At 39.4% G+C, this 17,716-nt stretch overlaps 1 protein-coding gene across 1 annotated transcript; it reads left to right on the top strand.

The window, feature by feature from the left end:
• Positions 1-311: 311 nt before the first annotated feature.
• On the top strand, positions 312-15,835 carry pde6b (phosphodiesterase 6B, cGMP-specific, rod, beta). Its single transcript, XM_064309325.1, has 22 exons — positions 312-1,293; positions 3,349-3,501; positions 4,167-4,256; positions 4,935-5,075; positions 5,930-6,004; positions 6,849-6,913; positions 7,006-7,072; positions 7,553-7,600; positions 8,275-8,424; positions 8,864-9,007; positions 9,181-9,246; positions 9,642-9,788; positions 10,168-10,275; positions 10,765-10,874; positions 11,713-11,800; positions 11,947-12,047; positions 12,866-12,973; positions 13,538-13,601; positions 14,025-14,099; positions 14,272-14,355; positions 14,685-14,841; positions 15,444-15,835. Exons 1-22 carry the CDS (start codon positions 823-825, stop codon positions 15,497-15,499), a joined length of 2,568 nt encoding a protein of 855 aa, XP_064165395.1. The 5' UTR covers positions 312-822; the 3' UTR covers positions 15,500-15,835.
• The last annotated feature ends 1,881 nt before the right edge of the window (positions 15,836-17,716 follow it).

Genomic DNA, 17,716 nt, shown 5'->3' with positions numbered 1-17,716 from the left:
TGCTTTGATAAAAGTAAAATATTCTAAAATGAAAAAAGTAAAATGAAATTCTACATTGAACACTTCTCAACAACAACTGTGAAAGTTTTTGACCGTGTCCTGCTTTGTGATAATATTGCGTTTGTTTCCCGACTGTGATAACATTGCGTTTGTTTCCCGACTGTGATGATGCTGTGGTCCTCTGGGCGTCCTGTGGCTGGGGACGCTCCCGCGGCAGTGATGGAGGGAAGAATTTGGGTGCTGAGATAAGCAGCTAGTGGCCCGGCTAAATAGGGCTTAGGAATGAGGAGTGTGTTTTTAATAAGAACATAAAGAGCTTGCGAACCAAAGGAAGCCAGCCAGGAGGAGTAACTGTGAGAACAAAACCAAGCAGAACATCTTTCACAAACAAGACTGCGGCCGACAGGGGGGTCTATTTTTTGGGAACTTGTTTTTTTTTTTTTTTTTTGCTGTATCGTTTTGATAGGACAAAGTGCGAGGTTTGTGAGGAGGGAAGAGGTTAGCACGGCGCAGGATTGGGCACCAGCTTTGGCACGGGTCACCTGATCAGTTTTGTGTGAGCAGATCCAGGTTCACCTTCAATACTATTAAGGGATCCTTGCTGATGCCAGTTGGACTGGAGTCGGGCTCTCCCTGCAGCTGCAGGTGTTTCTCGTACAAACAGGGTTTCTTCTGATCGTCTCCCCAATATTTTGAAGATTACAAAGGCCAAAACCCTTGACTTTTGGCATTAATCAGCAATAACCTTATTTCATAACCTTTACTGATTCCGACACCAGTCACTTGGACTTGGTGGTGGGGGCAGAAGATCCCTAATTCAAGATGAGCATCACCAAGAAAGATGTGCAAAAGTTCCTGGATGAAAACCCAGATTTCGCCAATGTTTATTTCAACAAGAAGCTGAAGCCGGGATCCATCGCGGCCATGATTGGCCGACCGGAGTCCAAGGTGGACTTCGACACCTTCAAGGCCCTCAGTCAGGTGGAGGAGGGCGAGATCCTGTGGGAACTGGTGAGCGACATGCAGGAGAGCATCAACATGGAGAAGGTGGTCTTCAAGGTCCTGAAGAGGATCAGCTTCCTGATCGGCGCCGACCGCTGCAGCCTGTTCATGTACCGCCAGCGGAACGGCATCGCCGAGCTCGCCACGCGCCTCTTCAACGTGCACAGCGGCGCCGCGCTGGAGGACTGCCTGGTGCAGCCCGACTCCGAGATCGTCTTCCCTCTCGACATCGGGGTCGTGGGCCACGTAGCCCAGACCAAGAAAACGGTCAATGTCAAAGATGTCTCAGAGGTAAGGCCTCTCCATCTATGCAGTAAACTTAGCATTTGTTTAGCAGACACTCTTACTCAGAGTGACTTCAAGTGCCGGTCAATATGAGTGTATCCACCTGAGTTATGCTGTATGTGTAGTAGTTATACAGACCTGATAACCCAACATGGTGCACTCTTACATGCAAAAACACAAGAGGTAATGCATACCCCTTAATAACCACTGAATTTATCCAGTAATAAGTGCTAGGGGTGGAGATGGTAGGAGCCAAGATGCAGTTGTATAAATTGCCAGTGGTAATGTGTCATTTGGTTGAGGATTCCTCCACTTTACCAGGGGTAAATCTGAGAGAGGGGATGACATATTTCACTCATTTTCTTCATTAATGGGCATATTACTTATTATTAATATTATACCATGTCACCCAGAGCAGTGACAAAATTGCATTAAAATGCATTCCCGCCATAAAAGACGTAATGTAGTGAATGTGAAGTTAGTGGAGGCATTTAGTTTAACGGACAGCAATATACTACAAATAACTGTGTTCTGACATAGCAGTTATTTTATTTTATTAACACATATTTTATTTTAACATTTCTATGGTGAGAATTCTATGATATTTTAAAAGCCATTTGCTTTTCTTTCATAGTTAGTGCTATTCACTTTTTTAATACTATAATATGTAATATATAAACATACACAGATAGAAATATGTAATTGTGTCAGTGCATGTAAGGAGGCAAGGGAAATCCTCTTGCTATAATCTCACTTACATATCCCATGACCCTGCTGTCATATCGAGGATTACAGCAACTCAGGGGACATTTACAGAGGTCAACAAAATTATGAAATGATCAAAATTCTGTTCGATATATTTCTGATCATTCAGAAGACCATGCCCTCATGTTAGAGATTGCAAACACATTTCATGTAATTCTGAACAGAGTCAGAAAAAAAACATGTAATGGAAAGATTGAGGTGTGATATGTAAAGAGGAGTTCTGAGGCATTTGTGTGAGAGAGCCAGCGAATCTGCTGCCCGGGGAAGGTTGTTCCACCATGTGAAATGTGATTGGACCGCTAACTGGTGGGAGGACACTGAACAGAGAGTTCTGGTAGAGTGTGTGGTGTGAGCATTGTCTGAAGACTGGAAAGGGCAGCACCATTGGCTGCTTGGCAAGCATAACTGAATGCACACAGCAATAAGGAATCCAGCGATGGATGTTCAAAAGTGGTGTAGCATGTGTGAACATTAGAGGGTTGAAGAACAGGTGGAATGTCACACAGGCCTTAAGGGACAGCCCAGTAAGCATGCTAACAAGGTGTTACAGTAGTCCAGACAAGAGATTACAAAGGATTATAGAAGAAGTTGTGTGGCCTCTTGGATGAGGAAGAGATGGATTCTCCCGATGTTGTGAAGAAAGAAGTTGCAGAACCAGGTGCTTGCCAAAAGGGGTGCAGATCAGCACAACTGGTCACTTAGGGTCACATGAGGATTCTTAGCTAAGTGGGGGGGAAGCACAGTAGAGCCCGAGGAAGGCAGAACCCCTGTTCCTTCCAGCACCAGTGCATGTAGAAAGGAGTTCTGCATTCCCTGTATTGTGCTTCAGGTGGTGAACATCCTGGCTGCAATGTCAGCCAGGCATGCAGAGATACTTAGGCATTGAAGTAAATGAGTTTAGAGTCATCAGCATAGTAATCAGTGTCTTGTAAAATAACTCCCCCCTCCCCCCCACCCCAACCCAACCCAACCTTTCATAGTTAATATTCTGCTTTACAAAGATACATTACAAAGATAAAAAGACCATGTTGTTTTTTTGCTTTCAATTTTAGGTAGAAGATCATGATTAGCTTACTAAAAACTGTGTTACTATTTTAAGTGAAAACAGAACATATATTTGATCATGGTAATCTCTAAAATCACCCAAATGTGTTAGTGAATAAAAGACCAGAACTTGCACCTAACTGTGAAAAAGGCCATGTTCTGGTAGTACAATCAGCTTCAGAACAATTGGAAAAGCAAACATGCTTCAAATTTTTAACATTTCTTTTTTTTTTTTTTGTTCCGTCGCCCCAGAACAGTTATTTCAGTCCGTTTGTTGACGAATTGACAGACTACACCACCAAGAACATCCTAGCAACGCCCATCATGAACGGAAAAGATGTGGTGGGAGTAGTCATGGCAGTCAACAAGACAAATGGACCCTACTTTACTCCTGAGGATGAAGACGTGAGTACTGAATATACACGTAAGGACAAGGGATCTGATTTATGTAATGGGGAATTCCAGCCAAAAATCCGTATTTCATATAATACTTTATCTCACAACAAAGAAAATGCCTGACCCCCAAACAATGATGTCACTTGAGTATATATTCTCCCCCTTCCCCCATCAATTACATCTTAAATATTGCAATTCTGAAAAAAAATTAAATATTGAACTTCAAAAATTCAGAAACAACAATAGACTCTTTACCAGTACATGATATTCTGCCATTTAAAAGACACCTCCAGCCACTTAAATGATTTGAGGAGGAGACGTTATATCCCACTGACATCATAACTTAAAACGTTCTTTTGCAGATACAGGCAAAAGACTTGATTTTATCTAGTGAGACCTGGGACACACCAATTATTCTGAGGGTATGACAGAAAATACCAACTGATGAATATTGAGTGGAGTTCCCTTTAACAGAATTCAAACTACACACACCACCTGTATCATAGTCTCACACAGTGCAGCAGACTATATATTTCTGTCTGTAGATCTTGCGGCCTGTTGTGTCCCAGCAATGCATACACACAAAATCCACAAGAATTCACCAGAATCCACGCTCACCACAGGGCCCCTGAAGAGTCTCACTCAACATGCCTGCTCTTGATTTTGTCTTGCAGCTTTTTTTAAAGTATCTGAGCTTTGCCTCTTTGAACCTAAAGATCTTCCAGCTGAGCTACCTCCACAACTGTGAGACACGGCGAGGTCAGGTGGGTACAGAAATAACCGAGGGTCTCATTCACTTTGTCTGCAAAGTGAAGTGTCTTTAGTTCTGATTAACAGATCAATGAATGTTTTTTTTGTAACTTATAAAGCATAATAATAAAAGTCTGCCTAGTGATCATCAGAACAGTATGTAAGTCCTTTACATGTCGGTTCTTATTCCACTCTTTTATGATGCCGTTGCCACCTTGTTCTTTGTTTCTGTGAACTGACACACAAATTTGAGGAAGTTCTGGTAATTTCTCCTTCCCAGCGAACATAAAATATTTCAAGAACATTTAGGGAATTTGGTTGAGAGATAACGTTATGATGGCAACATTCCCCAAGCATATTTATTGTTACAAACAACTTCAGTCTAAGTCACAGAAAATATTTCAGTTACTGTAATAATCCTTGTGACTTAAAATAACATTCAAAGGACTTCCAGGAAAGTAGACCAATTCGACAAATGTTCACCCGCAAAGGTTCTTAGCAGGGCTACACTTCACTTAAAGCAATAATCTTTGTACCTATTATTTTACAAACCCACACTGAAAAGTAGAGAAATCATGTAAAATGGATGCACGCTTAAATGTAGAATTCAAGGGCAAACGGCAGATTAGTTCACCAAGTCTGGTGTCTCCCAGTGTGGTTTCAACCATGTCCCTGGTTCTGTCCCTGATCAGGTCCTGCTTTGGTCGGCCAACAAGGTGTTTGAGGAGCTGACTGACATCGAGCGACAGTTTCACAAGGCCTTGTACACAGTGAGAGCGTACCTGAACTGCGACAGGTACTCAGTGGGCCTTCTGGACATGACAAAGGAAAAGGTGTGTGTGCATTTCCTGTTAATGACATCGCATGGTACATCCTGTATACTGCAAACATATCTAGCTTAAACATTTTACCTTTCAAAACTGATTATTTACAATCAACATAATTGCTATAATGTTTTATTTATTCATGCATTGTGTTTATTATTAGCTTATTCCCCCCGCATTATTTTTTCATATCAAATGGAACTATTCTGGCTTATTTTACTTCTGCTCTGACACTAAATTTCCTATCTAATAGTTTCCAGATGGATGCATTTCAAATCTTAGTTATTCTTCAGATTTAGCATTGCTGAAAGTCTTGCCACAATTCTCACATGTAGTTTCCAAAGAGTTGACTTAAAAGGTTTTAGAAAAAAAGAATGGCAGTATTATTAAAACCTTCTCTGCTCTATGACATTATGCAATTTATTCCATCTGAGGTATCTATGCAAAAATGCATTTAAAAAAAAAAAAATTTGCTTTCGCTTTGTTGAATTCTCATATGTTTACTCCTGTAATAATAGTAATCTTTAACAATAATTCATAACCATCTTTATTCATATAGCAATGTATAGTAGAGAAACAACCCTAAGTGCTTCACAAAGACACAAAAAGAATGAGATCTTATAAAGCAAATAAAATGCATAAGTAGTCATGAAAATCCATATACTATAAAAAAAGTATAACAACTTGACAAAAAAGGTGGTAGAGAACTGGTAAAAACAAGAGAACTTGTAAAAGTAAGTGAAGTGGTAAAAGCAAGTGAAGTGGTAAAATCAAGTGAAGTGCTAAAATCAAGTGAAGTGGTAAAACAAACAGAAGCGGTATAAGTAACAGAAGTGCTAACGGCAGTACTGATGGCCCTGCAGGAATTTTTTGACATCTGGCCGGTGCTGATGGGGGAGCAGCCACCGTACTCCGGACCTGTCACTCCTGACGGGAGGGTGAGTGTAAAACACAGCCTTCACTCCTCCGCTCACTGTTTCATATTATTCATCAGCTTGTCTCCTCTCTTATGCTGTGTAATTATTATAGTCTATACCATTAAAACACAACAGTCAGATGCACACTTTAGCTCATACTCATTCACATTTTTCCCATGCCATGCAAGATATGATCAGTTACACCATTTCATGTAGAATATGGTGGATATTCTTATCCACTGAAGCACATAAGTGCTTTCATCAAGTATACGAAGCACACTAGTACCTCTGAGACCAGACACACTTAGAGTCAGCCTAGTGCTTACCATGTCTGTACTAACACATCCACTGTAATAGTCCAGGCTGAACTATTAGTACATTTAATAAGGATGTCAGTAAAACCTAGTGCATCCACCACATTCTTGGTTCAGTTAGGTCACCACAAAATATATATTTTTTCATATTACTATAATGATTATTGTTCTTTTCCCCCTTATTCTTAATTATCATTATTATAATGTTCATATAATACATTTATTATATCATACTTCTGTATTCCTTCTGCTGATGTCAAAATAATCTGATGCATCTTGTGAACATTCATTCAATGTTCAATATCGGTCAAGTTCAATATAGTTTCTGTAAACAGAAGCATCAGAAACTTCTAAAGCCCCCTGTAGTTAAGAGAAATAGAACATGTTTTTCTTTAATAACATATGTGGATAAACATTTATAGAATTGGCCCACTTTCCTGGATGTCCTTTCAACGTTGTTTTAAGTCACAAGGAATATTATCATAACCGAAATTAACATTTAATAAAGACGTCAGTGCGATGTGGTGCATCATTCTATTTTATCATTTCAGGAAATTATATTCTACAAGGTCATTGACTATATTCTACATGGAAAGGAGGAGATCAAAGTCATTCCGTAGGTTATTTTTTCTTGTTTTTTTCATTTTGTTTTATTTTTATTTCTTCCTCTGGTTTTATTATTCTCAATCTATGTTTCCTTCTCAACAGAACTCCACCTGCAGATCACTGGGCATTAGCGAGTGGGCTACCCACATATGTCGCAGAAAGCGGTTTTGTAAGTGTATCCTCTAATGTTACTGATATATTAATAACATATATTAATAATATATATTATATATCAATTAACTAATATATATATATAACATGATATGTATGTAGTGTACATATATATATATATGTACCTACATATATATATATAATATATATATGTGTGTGTGTGTGTGTATATATATAATCTCTACATACACACAATGCCATGAAAAAGTATTCACCCCTTGTCTTGATTTACTCCGTTATTCCATATTTGTCACTACATGGACAAAGGAATACCCATATAAAAAAGTAACTGTTAGTAACTGTCATATTGAACCTTATTTAAAATAACAGTGCTGTATATCACACACACACACACACACATATATGGACATAGAAGTGGTTCAAATAATGATGTAATGATGATTTCATGTGTATTGTTTCTAAAAAATAATTTAAAAAAAACAAATCCAGCATCTTCCATCTTCTTGTGATCTTACAGATCTGCAATATCATGAACGCACCATCTGAAGACATGTTCCAATTTCAGGTAAAAAAGGAAAATAAAAATGAAATACATGTTGTAAGCAGGTACCTGTTAGACTGGTGAAAGGCGATGTTCACATTCACATGAACGTTGAACCGCGTGCTTGTTTGACATGTGTGGTGACTTACTGGGTGTAGCTAATTTAACACCTAACCAGAGTTACAATCAGTAGCCCACAGTGTGATTATTTGGCACAACACCTTCAGTTTGATGGTCAATCAATTTTGATGATAAAACATTGCACAAGATATGAAGTCAAAATTAAGGACAAATGTTGACTGAATACAGCCCAATGTAACGTACTACAGTAGTACCACTAAAAAGGTACAGCAGGCACCTTAAAAATGGCAGAGTAGCTGATTAAATCAATGATTATTACTGTATTTACTATTACAATATTTTTACACTATATACGATTATTGTATATTTAATGGATAGTTACTATATAATCAAATATTATTATATAACAGTTTTTATAAAAACTTTATTACTAGTAGGTTTCTCTACAATGACAAAAACAAAGTTAAAGCGCGATTTGTGGAAAGAGGTGTCAGTTATGTCACATTAATAAACAAAAATTTATTGGTAAGTTATTGGTAAGATTATTATTGATTATTGTCATTATTGTCATAGTTCTTCATTTTAATTATCATTATTATAATTCCCTCATGATGCAGACAGAAGCCCTGGATGGTAGTGGCTGGACCATAAAGAATGTGCTGTCCTTACCCATTGTCAACAAGAAGGAAGAAATTGTGGGCGTGGCCACGTTTTATAACAGGAAGGATGGCAAGCCATTCGATGAACAGGATGAGGTCATCATGGAGGTAGCGCTTCATTACCCGATAGTCCAGTCTGCCAGAATGAGTATGTCATGGAGTTATTGTAAAATATTCCTTAAGGGAAGTTCCGCCATGATTATACCTTTTCTATGTACTTTTCCACAGGCTGTGGTAGTGTTGTAAACACGTGTATTTGAAGCATACATTTTCATTAATGTACTTTATTCATAATAATGATTGTTGGCCTTGTTTTGTGTGGCTAATACCTCTATGACGACCTGTGAACAACCACTACATCGTTTTGATTGGTATACAGACATATTTGCCTGTGAGGTGGTTATTTTCAATATTGTATAAGAAGAAATATTTTCGTATATTTTTGCCCCTTTCCTGTTTTTTGACAAAGAAAAATTAAATGGAAGACTACCAAAGCTACTGGAATAAACAAACAGACGACCTCTAAGACCCCTTGATCTCCCCCTAGTCTCTTACACAGTTCCTGGGCTGGTCAGTGCTCAACACAGACACCTATGACCGGATGAACAAGCTGGAAAACAGGAAGGACATCGCCCAGGACATGGTGCTCTACCACGTTAAATGCCGTGATGACGAGATACAGGACATCTTGGTGGGTATACAGCCAGAAAGAAACAGAATTATAAGAGAATTATAACCCATAGCAAAGCTCTTTGCGTTTTCATTCCTGGCTATAGGTGATTATTTTGTTTCACTTTTTTGGTCTATTATTTTTGCACAGTTCAGTTCTGTTGTGATGCAGGGTTTTTTCCATTTTGTTTATAGAAAACACGGGAATATTTTGGCAAAGAGCCTGCAGACTGTGAAGAGGACGAGCTTTTACAAATCCTGGTAACTATGCTCCAAATCTGGTTTGGGATTTTGTGTGTTAGTTTTACAATTTTGTATTATATATATATATATATATACATATCCCAACACCTTTCACATTGGGATGAATAAAGAAAAAAACATAATATAAATACATAAAAATAAAAACACTGAGAACTACCTGTAGCTCCAGTTAAAAATGTGAGTTAATATTAATTTGAAGGTTGAGGCTGAATCAGCCATATCAACATGGATTGTAAAGTGTTTCCGTAATGAGCAGTCTACACTATTTTCAGCACAAGCTGAATTCCACAGCAAAAAAGTGTACAGTCCTTGAAATACTTACTGAATAAGCATGAATGTTTTGGTTATGATATGAAAATGACTTCACCAATTTAAACTGCACAATTTTTCAGAAAAAAGAACTGCCAGGTCCAAAGAAGTTTGAGATCTATGAGTTCAGGTTCTCTGACTTTGACTGTACAGAGCTGGACCTGGTGAAGTGTGGTATTCAGATGTACTACGAGGTCGGTGTGGTCAAGAAGTTCCAGATTCCACAAGAGGTAACAGAAAATAACAAAAATTAGTGCCAACAAAAATTGGATTTGTTTTGTAATAATTCGGATTTCTAATATTTAAACTGAATTATTGTATTTAAAAAATGTATAGTATAACTTAATTTGAAATTGAATTTGGCCGTGAATTTGAAATTTCCACTGTTTTTGATTGAATGCAGCTCAATGAGTAGTGTAGATCTGATAGCATCACATGCTCTTGCAAGCACCTAATGTTTATTGGAAAAATGTGTGGGCAGTGTACATCATCAGCGTCACGGAACATCTCTAATTACCTTAGTGTCTTATTTAACCACCCTTGAAGCTTTTTAACAAGCCATAAACATAAATATATACAGAACATACTCCACTTGTTTCCCTTCAACAGGTTTTAGTGCGGTTCATGTACTCAGTCAGCAAAGGCTACAGGAGAATTACCTATCACAACTGGCGGCATGGCTTCAATGTGGGACAAACCATGTTCACATTATTAACGGTGGGTACATATTTGGTCAACACAGAGTGTATGAGTACAAAAGGGAACTGTATTCTGAGTCCTGAGAATTCCTCAGGATAGTTTGTTTTCTGCTTTACATGGAAAGGAACTGTTCTAAACTGGATCTGTATTGATAGACCTGGTAAATGCACCTGATAAATATATTATAGAGCAGCGATGGGGAATTCTGGTGCTGGGGGGCCAGTGTATATGCAAGTTTTGTTTTCCGCCAGTTACTCTGGCTAAATGAGCTAACTGGCTGTATATGCCAACGCTAGTTCACTTCTAGATTAGATCACAGTAAAACATGCCTTCAGCTGTCATTCATGCGCTTATAGAGAAATGTAGCTACAAAGTCAGATGCCGTAAATGTTAGTGTAATTAAGGCCAGACATTGGCATGCAAACCCAGGAACAGATACGGCCCTCGATGGCCACCTCTGCTGCATAGGATCTGCACTGACAGGGCTGTTTTTCCTATGGGGGGCAGACAGGGCTGTTGAAGCGGTATTACACAGACCTGGAGGTGATGGCCATGATCACCGCTGGCTTCCTGCACGACATCGACCACAGGGGCACCAATAACCTCTACCAGGTGAAGTGAGTATGTCTTTCAACTCCCCTTCTTTTACCATCTCCATTGGGGCTCTGGCTCAAATGTGCATGGGCTCAAGTGCAATATTTAGGAAGCCTGGCATCTTTCTGCTTTTGGTAAGCCTGGTATCGTTCTGCCTTTGATAAGCCTGGCATCTTTCTGGTCTCAGTGTCAATTCTGTCATTGTAATTAAACTGTGAAAAAGAGATAAGGACCACACTTCCATAAAATATTTTTATATATCTTCTCTTCACTAGTCCGTCATTTGCTAATTAATAAGTTGTAAATTAGCAAATTAGTCCTTATTTGAAACACAGATTCTGAGTGTACAATATTCTTGTAACCAGTGTGTACAGTATAAATCTCAGAAAATTACAGGAACATACAACACAAATAACTGCACAAGAAGGATGCAAGCGGGTAGCAGCTAACTGTAGCATGAGGTCATGAGAAGAGGAACAAGCATATTAGACATTCATAAATAATTAGCTCAAAAGGACAAAAGACTGAGAGAAAAATCATACTGACCACAATTAATACTATTACTACTAAATAGAGAAAAAAATATATAATGTATTTCTATATTATAAAATATTTTATATTTTGGGACATATTTCTGCATATTTCTCATGTACAACCAAAACATTTAAATTGATGCAAGATTTTAGGAGGCTGTATCTCAATTCCTGTAATAACTGCATATCACAATTTACTGCGCACTAGTGAGACACAGGTACTTACAGAGCAACATGAATTTACCACATGTATGGCCTCGCATTACAGTGTTTGTCCTGTGTTTGTTTGTGTGTGTGTGTGTGTGTGTGTGTGTGTGCTCACGGGCAGATCACAAAACCCTCTTGCAAAGCTTCATGGATCATCTATTCTGGAAAGGCACCATTTAGATTTTGGAAAGTTTTTGCTGGGACAAGACGTAAGTTCATCCCGTGAAACGCATGTGTCCATTACCACTGAATAATTGTTGAACCGTTTTAAAGTGCAATAACTTTCTCAAGGAAAAGGCAACTATTCTGTTAATCATGTGCTCTGTTCCACACACTCCCCCACCCCACACCCCAGTCCTTGAATATTTTCCAGAACCTCAACAGGCGACAGATGGAGCATGTCTTTCATCTGATTGACATCGCCATCATAGCAACAGACCTGGCACTGTACTTCAAGTAAGTGCCGTTGTGCTCTTCTTTTTGTGCCCTGATCAGACATGTCATTAATAATTAATCAGACAATATTGATTTTCAGACGCTAATTGTCTCTGCGGGACGGTGGTATTTTGCTTTATTGCTGAAAACTCTAGCTATTAGCTGTTCTAGCACAGAAGCTCTTGGTGTGTGTGTGCTTAATGACATCATTGGATACTGTTCTCCCTTTCACAGGTCTGTCTATCTAGTAGATTCTGTCCAACCTTGGCCAAATGTCTGCCATATTCTATATGGTCAGCAATCTACAAGAATTTTACTGGTGTGCAGGTTAAATAGCACTTAACCAGGACCAGGATATTGTACATCTAAACGGTTTCATATCTATGCAGTGTGATCAATTGTTTTGTGAGCATTCCTGTTACAGATTTGTTTGGCCATCTTTGCCAAGGCTTCTTTGAAGCTTCATTGTTCTACTTTAGGAACATAATTAACACAGCTTGTTTGGTGTTTTGTTACTTTTGTGCCATTATTTCACAGAGACTTCTAAAGAAGAACCTATACATACTGACACAATACTGAGAAGAAGAAATTTCTCACAGCCTTTAATCAGGAAGCATGCTTGCCTGCTTACCTGATTTGATCTCTACTTAATCATTTTTAAGAAGGCTATTAATTAAAATATACCTAATTGGGTTTTAATTGTGTTGTCCATTATTTCCTCTCTTTCAGCATGAAGAAAACTTTGTGGATTGTGCTTTCAGAAAAGGCTTAAAACAACACACAATTTACTCAATAATTATCACTATCCTTACGTGTTTTTCTTTGGTTTTACCTTATAGAAAGAGGACAATGTTCCAGAAAATAGTTGACCTCTCAAAGACGTATGAAGATGAAAAGAAGTGGGTGGATTTCATGTCCCTAGAGACAACAAGGAAAGAGATTGTGATGTGAGTGGATACTCTATCTACATGCTGTCACTAAACTGGCAAAACATTGTACACTCCTTCAGTACTGTTAATGAACTGGAAAATGGTGGCACATTACTTCAATACTGTTGCTGAACTGGTGAAACATCGATATGCTATTTGGATACTGTTATTGAAATGGCAAAATGGTGATACACTATTCCAAAATGCATTCACTATTCATATGCTAAAATGAGATACACACACGCCACACATACATAAACGCGTTCAAGTAAAACAGTTTTCTCGATTTTAAAATAATATTTGGCTCTGAATAAAACAAAAACATTACATTACAGGCATTTAGCAGACGCTGTTATCCAGTACGACTTACACAACTTTTTACATAGCATTTACATTGTATCCAATTATACAGATGGATATGTACTGAAGCAATGCAGGTTGTATACCTTGCTCAGGGGTACAACAGCAATGTCCTACCAAGGAATCAAACCTGTGACCTGTAGCTTACAAGACCAACTCCTTACCCATTATACTGCAATGCTGCCCAAAACAAATGAATTGTTTCGGTTTTCGCTCCTACAGGGCAATGATGATGACAGCGTGCGATCTGTCAGCCATCACCAAGCCCTGGGAGGTGCAGAGCAAGGTGAGGAACTCCACTCTGTTGGTATAAATGTGACGGTGGCTCTGGTGTGGTAAAGACGTGACAGCACCCCTATTTATGACTCACATGTGACAGTAGCCCTTACGTGACTGTAGCCCTGTTGTGATGTAGATGTGACACTGTCTGTGAGGTGACACAGATTAAACTGTCAACCTGTTGTGACACAAGCACAGCTGTAGCCCTACATGTGACAGCAGCTCTGTTTTGACATAAATGTGGCAGCAATGCTATTATGGTAGAAAAATGAATAGCCCTGTTGTGACATAGACATGGCTGAAGTTCTGTTGTGACACAGACACAGCTGGAGCCCTGTTGTTGTAACATAGACATGATGACTATAATCCTGACATAGAGACGGCTGTAGTCCTGTTGTAACACTGGCCAAACTGTTTGGCCCTTCTTTAGGTGGCTCTATCTGTGGCAGCCGAGTTCTGGGAGCAAGGTGACCTGGAGAGGACTGTTCTGGAGCAGCAGCCCATTGTGAGTGTCTTTCATTCTATGTGTTTGTGTGTGTGTGTGTATGAGTGTGTGTGCGTGTGAGTGTGTGTGTGCGTGTGTGTGTGTGTGTGTGTGTGTGCGTGAGTGAGTGTGAGTGTGTGTGCGTGTGTGCGTGCTCCATATGAGCCTTATCCTTTCCATCTCCACCTTCCAGCCCATGATGGACAGAAACAAGGCTGCTGAACTGCCAAAGCTCCAGTGTGGTTTCATCGACTTCGTCTGTACCTTTGTCTACAAGGTACACAAATCTCATAATGGCCATAGTTCATCTGCATCACCACTTAAAAGTTGAAAAATAAATGAAACAGTCAGGCCACGTGCACTGTGCAATTTCCATAATTGTATGATTTTTGGTCCTGTATGTAGAATATACCCTGCGTTAGCCCTTTGTAGCCCTGTGGGATTGGGGTTAAGATGCACTGTTTTACGGGATGCATAAATCCAGACATTTTTGTGAACATTTTTTTGGGAATTATAGTGCAGCTTGTCTGTACGAGTGACATAGGAATCCACCCTTTGTTGCAAACAATCCCGGACGAGCCCCCCCTCCTCTTCCTTGTACCACAGGAGTTCTCCCGGTTTCACCCGACCATCCAGCCCATGTATGACGGCATCCTGAACAACAGGAAAGAGTGGAAGGCCAGGCAGGAGGAGTACGAGGCCAAGCTGAAGGCCATGGAGGAGGAGGCGGCAGCGAAGCAGGCGGCAGTCGGAGCCAAAACCAGTAAGGGGGTCAACGTTCGCTTGCCATTCTGTGTATCCAGGCAACCAGGCTCAAAGAAACCAATAAGGAGTGATGAGGTTGCAGAGTTGAGGTCGCAGAGTTGTCACCTGACACGGAACAGCCTGCCAGGTCATGTTGTAGAGGCAGAGATTCTTGGGGACCTTCAGGGTGTTTTTAAGCCCTGGCTTGACGCAGCGCAGGATACTCTAGTCCATATATGTAGGCAACTGACAAGCCCAGATGGGTGTAAAGTATATGTGTATACCAAACAATATATGTGTGTGGGAAAATATTAATCCAAGTTCCATATACATCCCTTTGTTCTGTGGAAGATTTCAACCTGCAACCTCATTTTGGCTGAACCGCAACAAAACGCGAATGTCTGCGACTGACTGAGTGCGTGACTGAGTGAATGATGAAGTTACACCATTGGTCGGCCGAGTTATTTAGTCACACCATTGGTCAGCCGGATTACGTGTGTTAGGTCCAGCCATATACTAGGGTTTAACCTGGTTTACTTGCATGTTGTCTATTAATTAGTAAGATAAATATTGTGTGAGTGTGTGTGTTATAATGATTTTGTGTCATTATGTACTCCGTAGCTGCTAACAGCCAACAAAATGGAGGCGCTGGGTCCAAGACATGCTCAGTCAGCTAGAGGTCTGGGATGGGCATAAACTGAGGGACACGCCGCTGACAACACGCCCATTCAGTCTGAACTGCACAGGGGATAGAGCCAAGCCTCCGCCCCTCAGAACCACAGGACCCACGCCGGACCTCATCCTACTGTCCAGACACCCGGACACACAGCCACCTAGATACACAGCCACCTGGACACAGACACCCGGACACACAGCCACCTAGATACACAGCCACCTGGACACAGACACCCGGACACACAGCCACCTAGATACACAGCCACCTGGACACAGACACCCGGACACACAGCCACCTAGATACACAGCCACCTGGACACAGACACCCGGACACACACTAGCCAGCCACACAACCATGCCGGTATGGCCATCGCCATACAACTCATTGCTTTCCTTTATCAGAAGGCATTCCCTCACATTAAAAAAAACAAAAAAAAAACATTTCTCCAGGTCATACCAATCTATGTCACTAGTTATGACATCCATTGTTTCTATCCCACAATCAGTCAGAGTTATTGAAGATGCTGTCACTGTTAGGGAGAACCCTGTACATGGTGACTAGGTGGTGCAAAGGTGGTATGTTATTAACACAACAGCTATGTCCTTGTTTAAAAAAAATCTAAAAATGCATGCAATTATATTCCTGTATATGGACTGTTGTGCCGCAGATGTCTTGTTGGATGGCACAACAAATTAAATAATAGGGTGTATATGTTTTAGTATAAATTTTATACATATATTATATAATTCTGTATATCGATAAGTTAAAATTGAATCATTCCTGAACCGGTGGGGCATTTTGTTGCTAGAATCTAGATTTAGAACGTGGATGAACGATTTTGGTTTAACATCTATGCATTTTAAAAATGGTTATATTTTTTCATGACATAATCACCGTGACTTGTGGTTCTCTATCCTTCCAGTCATAAAACATTTACATTTAGGAAAAAAGGAAAGGCTCAGCAAATCTAGAATGTTTGCACTTTAAATGACAGGTTGTATTTGCTGTATAATTTCTGATGTGAAAATGGCTGCTAATAGTAATACTGATTCCTCTGTAGAACAATAGATTCACTGGTTAGCAACATCAAGCACTGTGAGATTTTACAAGGGGGTGCAAGCATGTCTGGGATGTGTATAAAAGCTGGCCCTCTAGAAGGGGTGTATGAAATGCAATTGCTTATTGGCTACAACATAGAACATGTCGTGCGGTTGCTGTTTTTGCCGTAAAGTAAATTATCAGTATGAACAAACTCTTTTGTGGGCCAGAAAATATTAACGATCACATACAGTGATCACGTTCTGCAGGTGATCAATGTTTTTGAAACTCATGTAAATGTATGGTGTCGCTCACACATTACTGTGATTTTCTCAGACTTACCGTACTGTCAATGCTATCAAGTGGACAGAGGAAAGTTGTGCAACAATGATTTTAGATTTTTAGAAATAAGACCGTACGAAACACAACTGCTGAAAAACATTATTGGTTTAAGCATGTTCATTTACATGGCCAGTGGTGATCAAACAAGTTCTTTAGTCATAATGTATACCCACTCAAAATTAGGTCCAATGAGAACTTTTCAGTACCCCCTAGTGTGAACATGTTTGAGAATCACTGCTGTAGAAATATAAAAGCCAGTGGCCTTGAAACATCTAGTGTTAGTGAGGGGAACTAATTGTAACTGAATAGTAACAACATGTGTGTGTGTCATTACACTAAATTTTTATGTTATTGCACTCAGAATGTCTTTAAGTGATTGCTTCTACAGTTCTACATTTTTACACCCAAGAGTGTGTCTGTGTGTGTGACTGTGGGGGAGGGTCAAAGGATTCCACACCAGACTGAATATATTCTATAAGTTATACTTGGGAAATATTTTCAAATGAGAATATACATTTACTGTAAATACATTCCACATGTAAATATCTTTAAAGTATAGAATAATATTATTGTATTTTAACTACATTATATTTCTTTCTCCTTTAAATTAGCTAAACTATTAGCGTTAAACAATCATGAAATACTAAAAATTTAATGTATAGCAGTAAATATTCCTCATATTATGCATCTCCCATGTATGGTAACAAAGTAATCATGAACTTCTGTACAGTCAATGACAATTTATTGAGTATTTTTTCAAGTCTTTTATGTAGCTGTTTTAAATTTATAATTTCATACCAAGCCCATTTCTGACGTTTTAAGAATTAAAAAAAGCAGG

Source organism: Anguilla rostrata, chromosome 14, assembly GCF_018555375.3.
Source record: "Anguilla rostrata isolate EN2019 chromosome 14, ASM1855537v3, whole genome shotgun sequence".
Classification (NCBI taxonomy): Eukaryota; Metazoa; Chordata; class Actinopteri; order Anguilliformes; family Anguillidae; genus Anguilla; species Anguilla rostrata.
The sequence above is the reverse complement of the archived record's forward strand: the minus strand, read 5'-3'. Positions and strand labels throughout refer to the sequence as shown.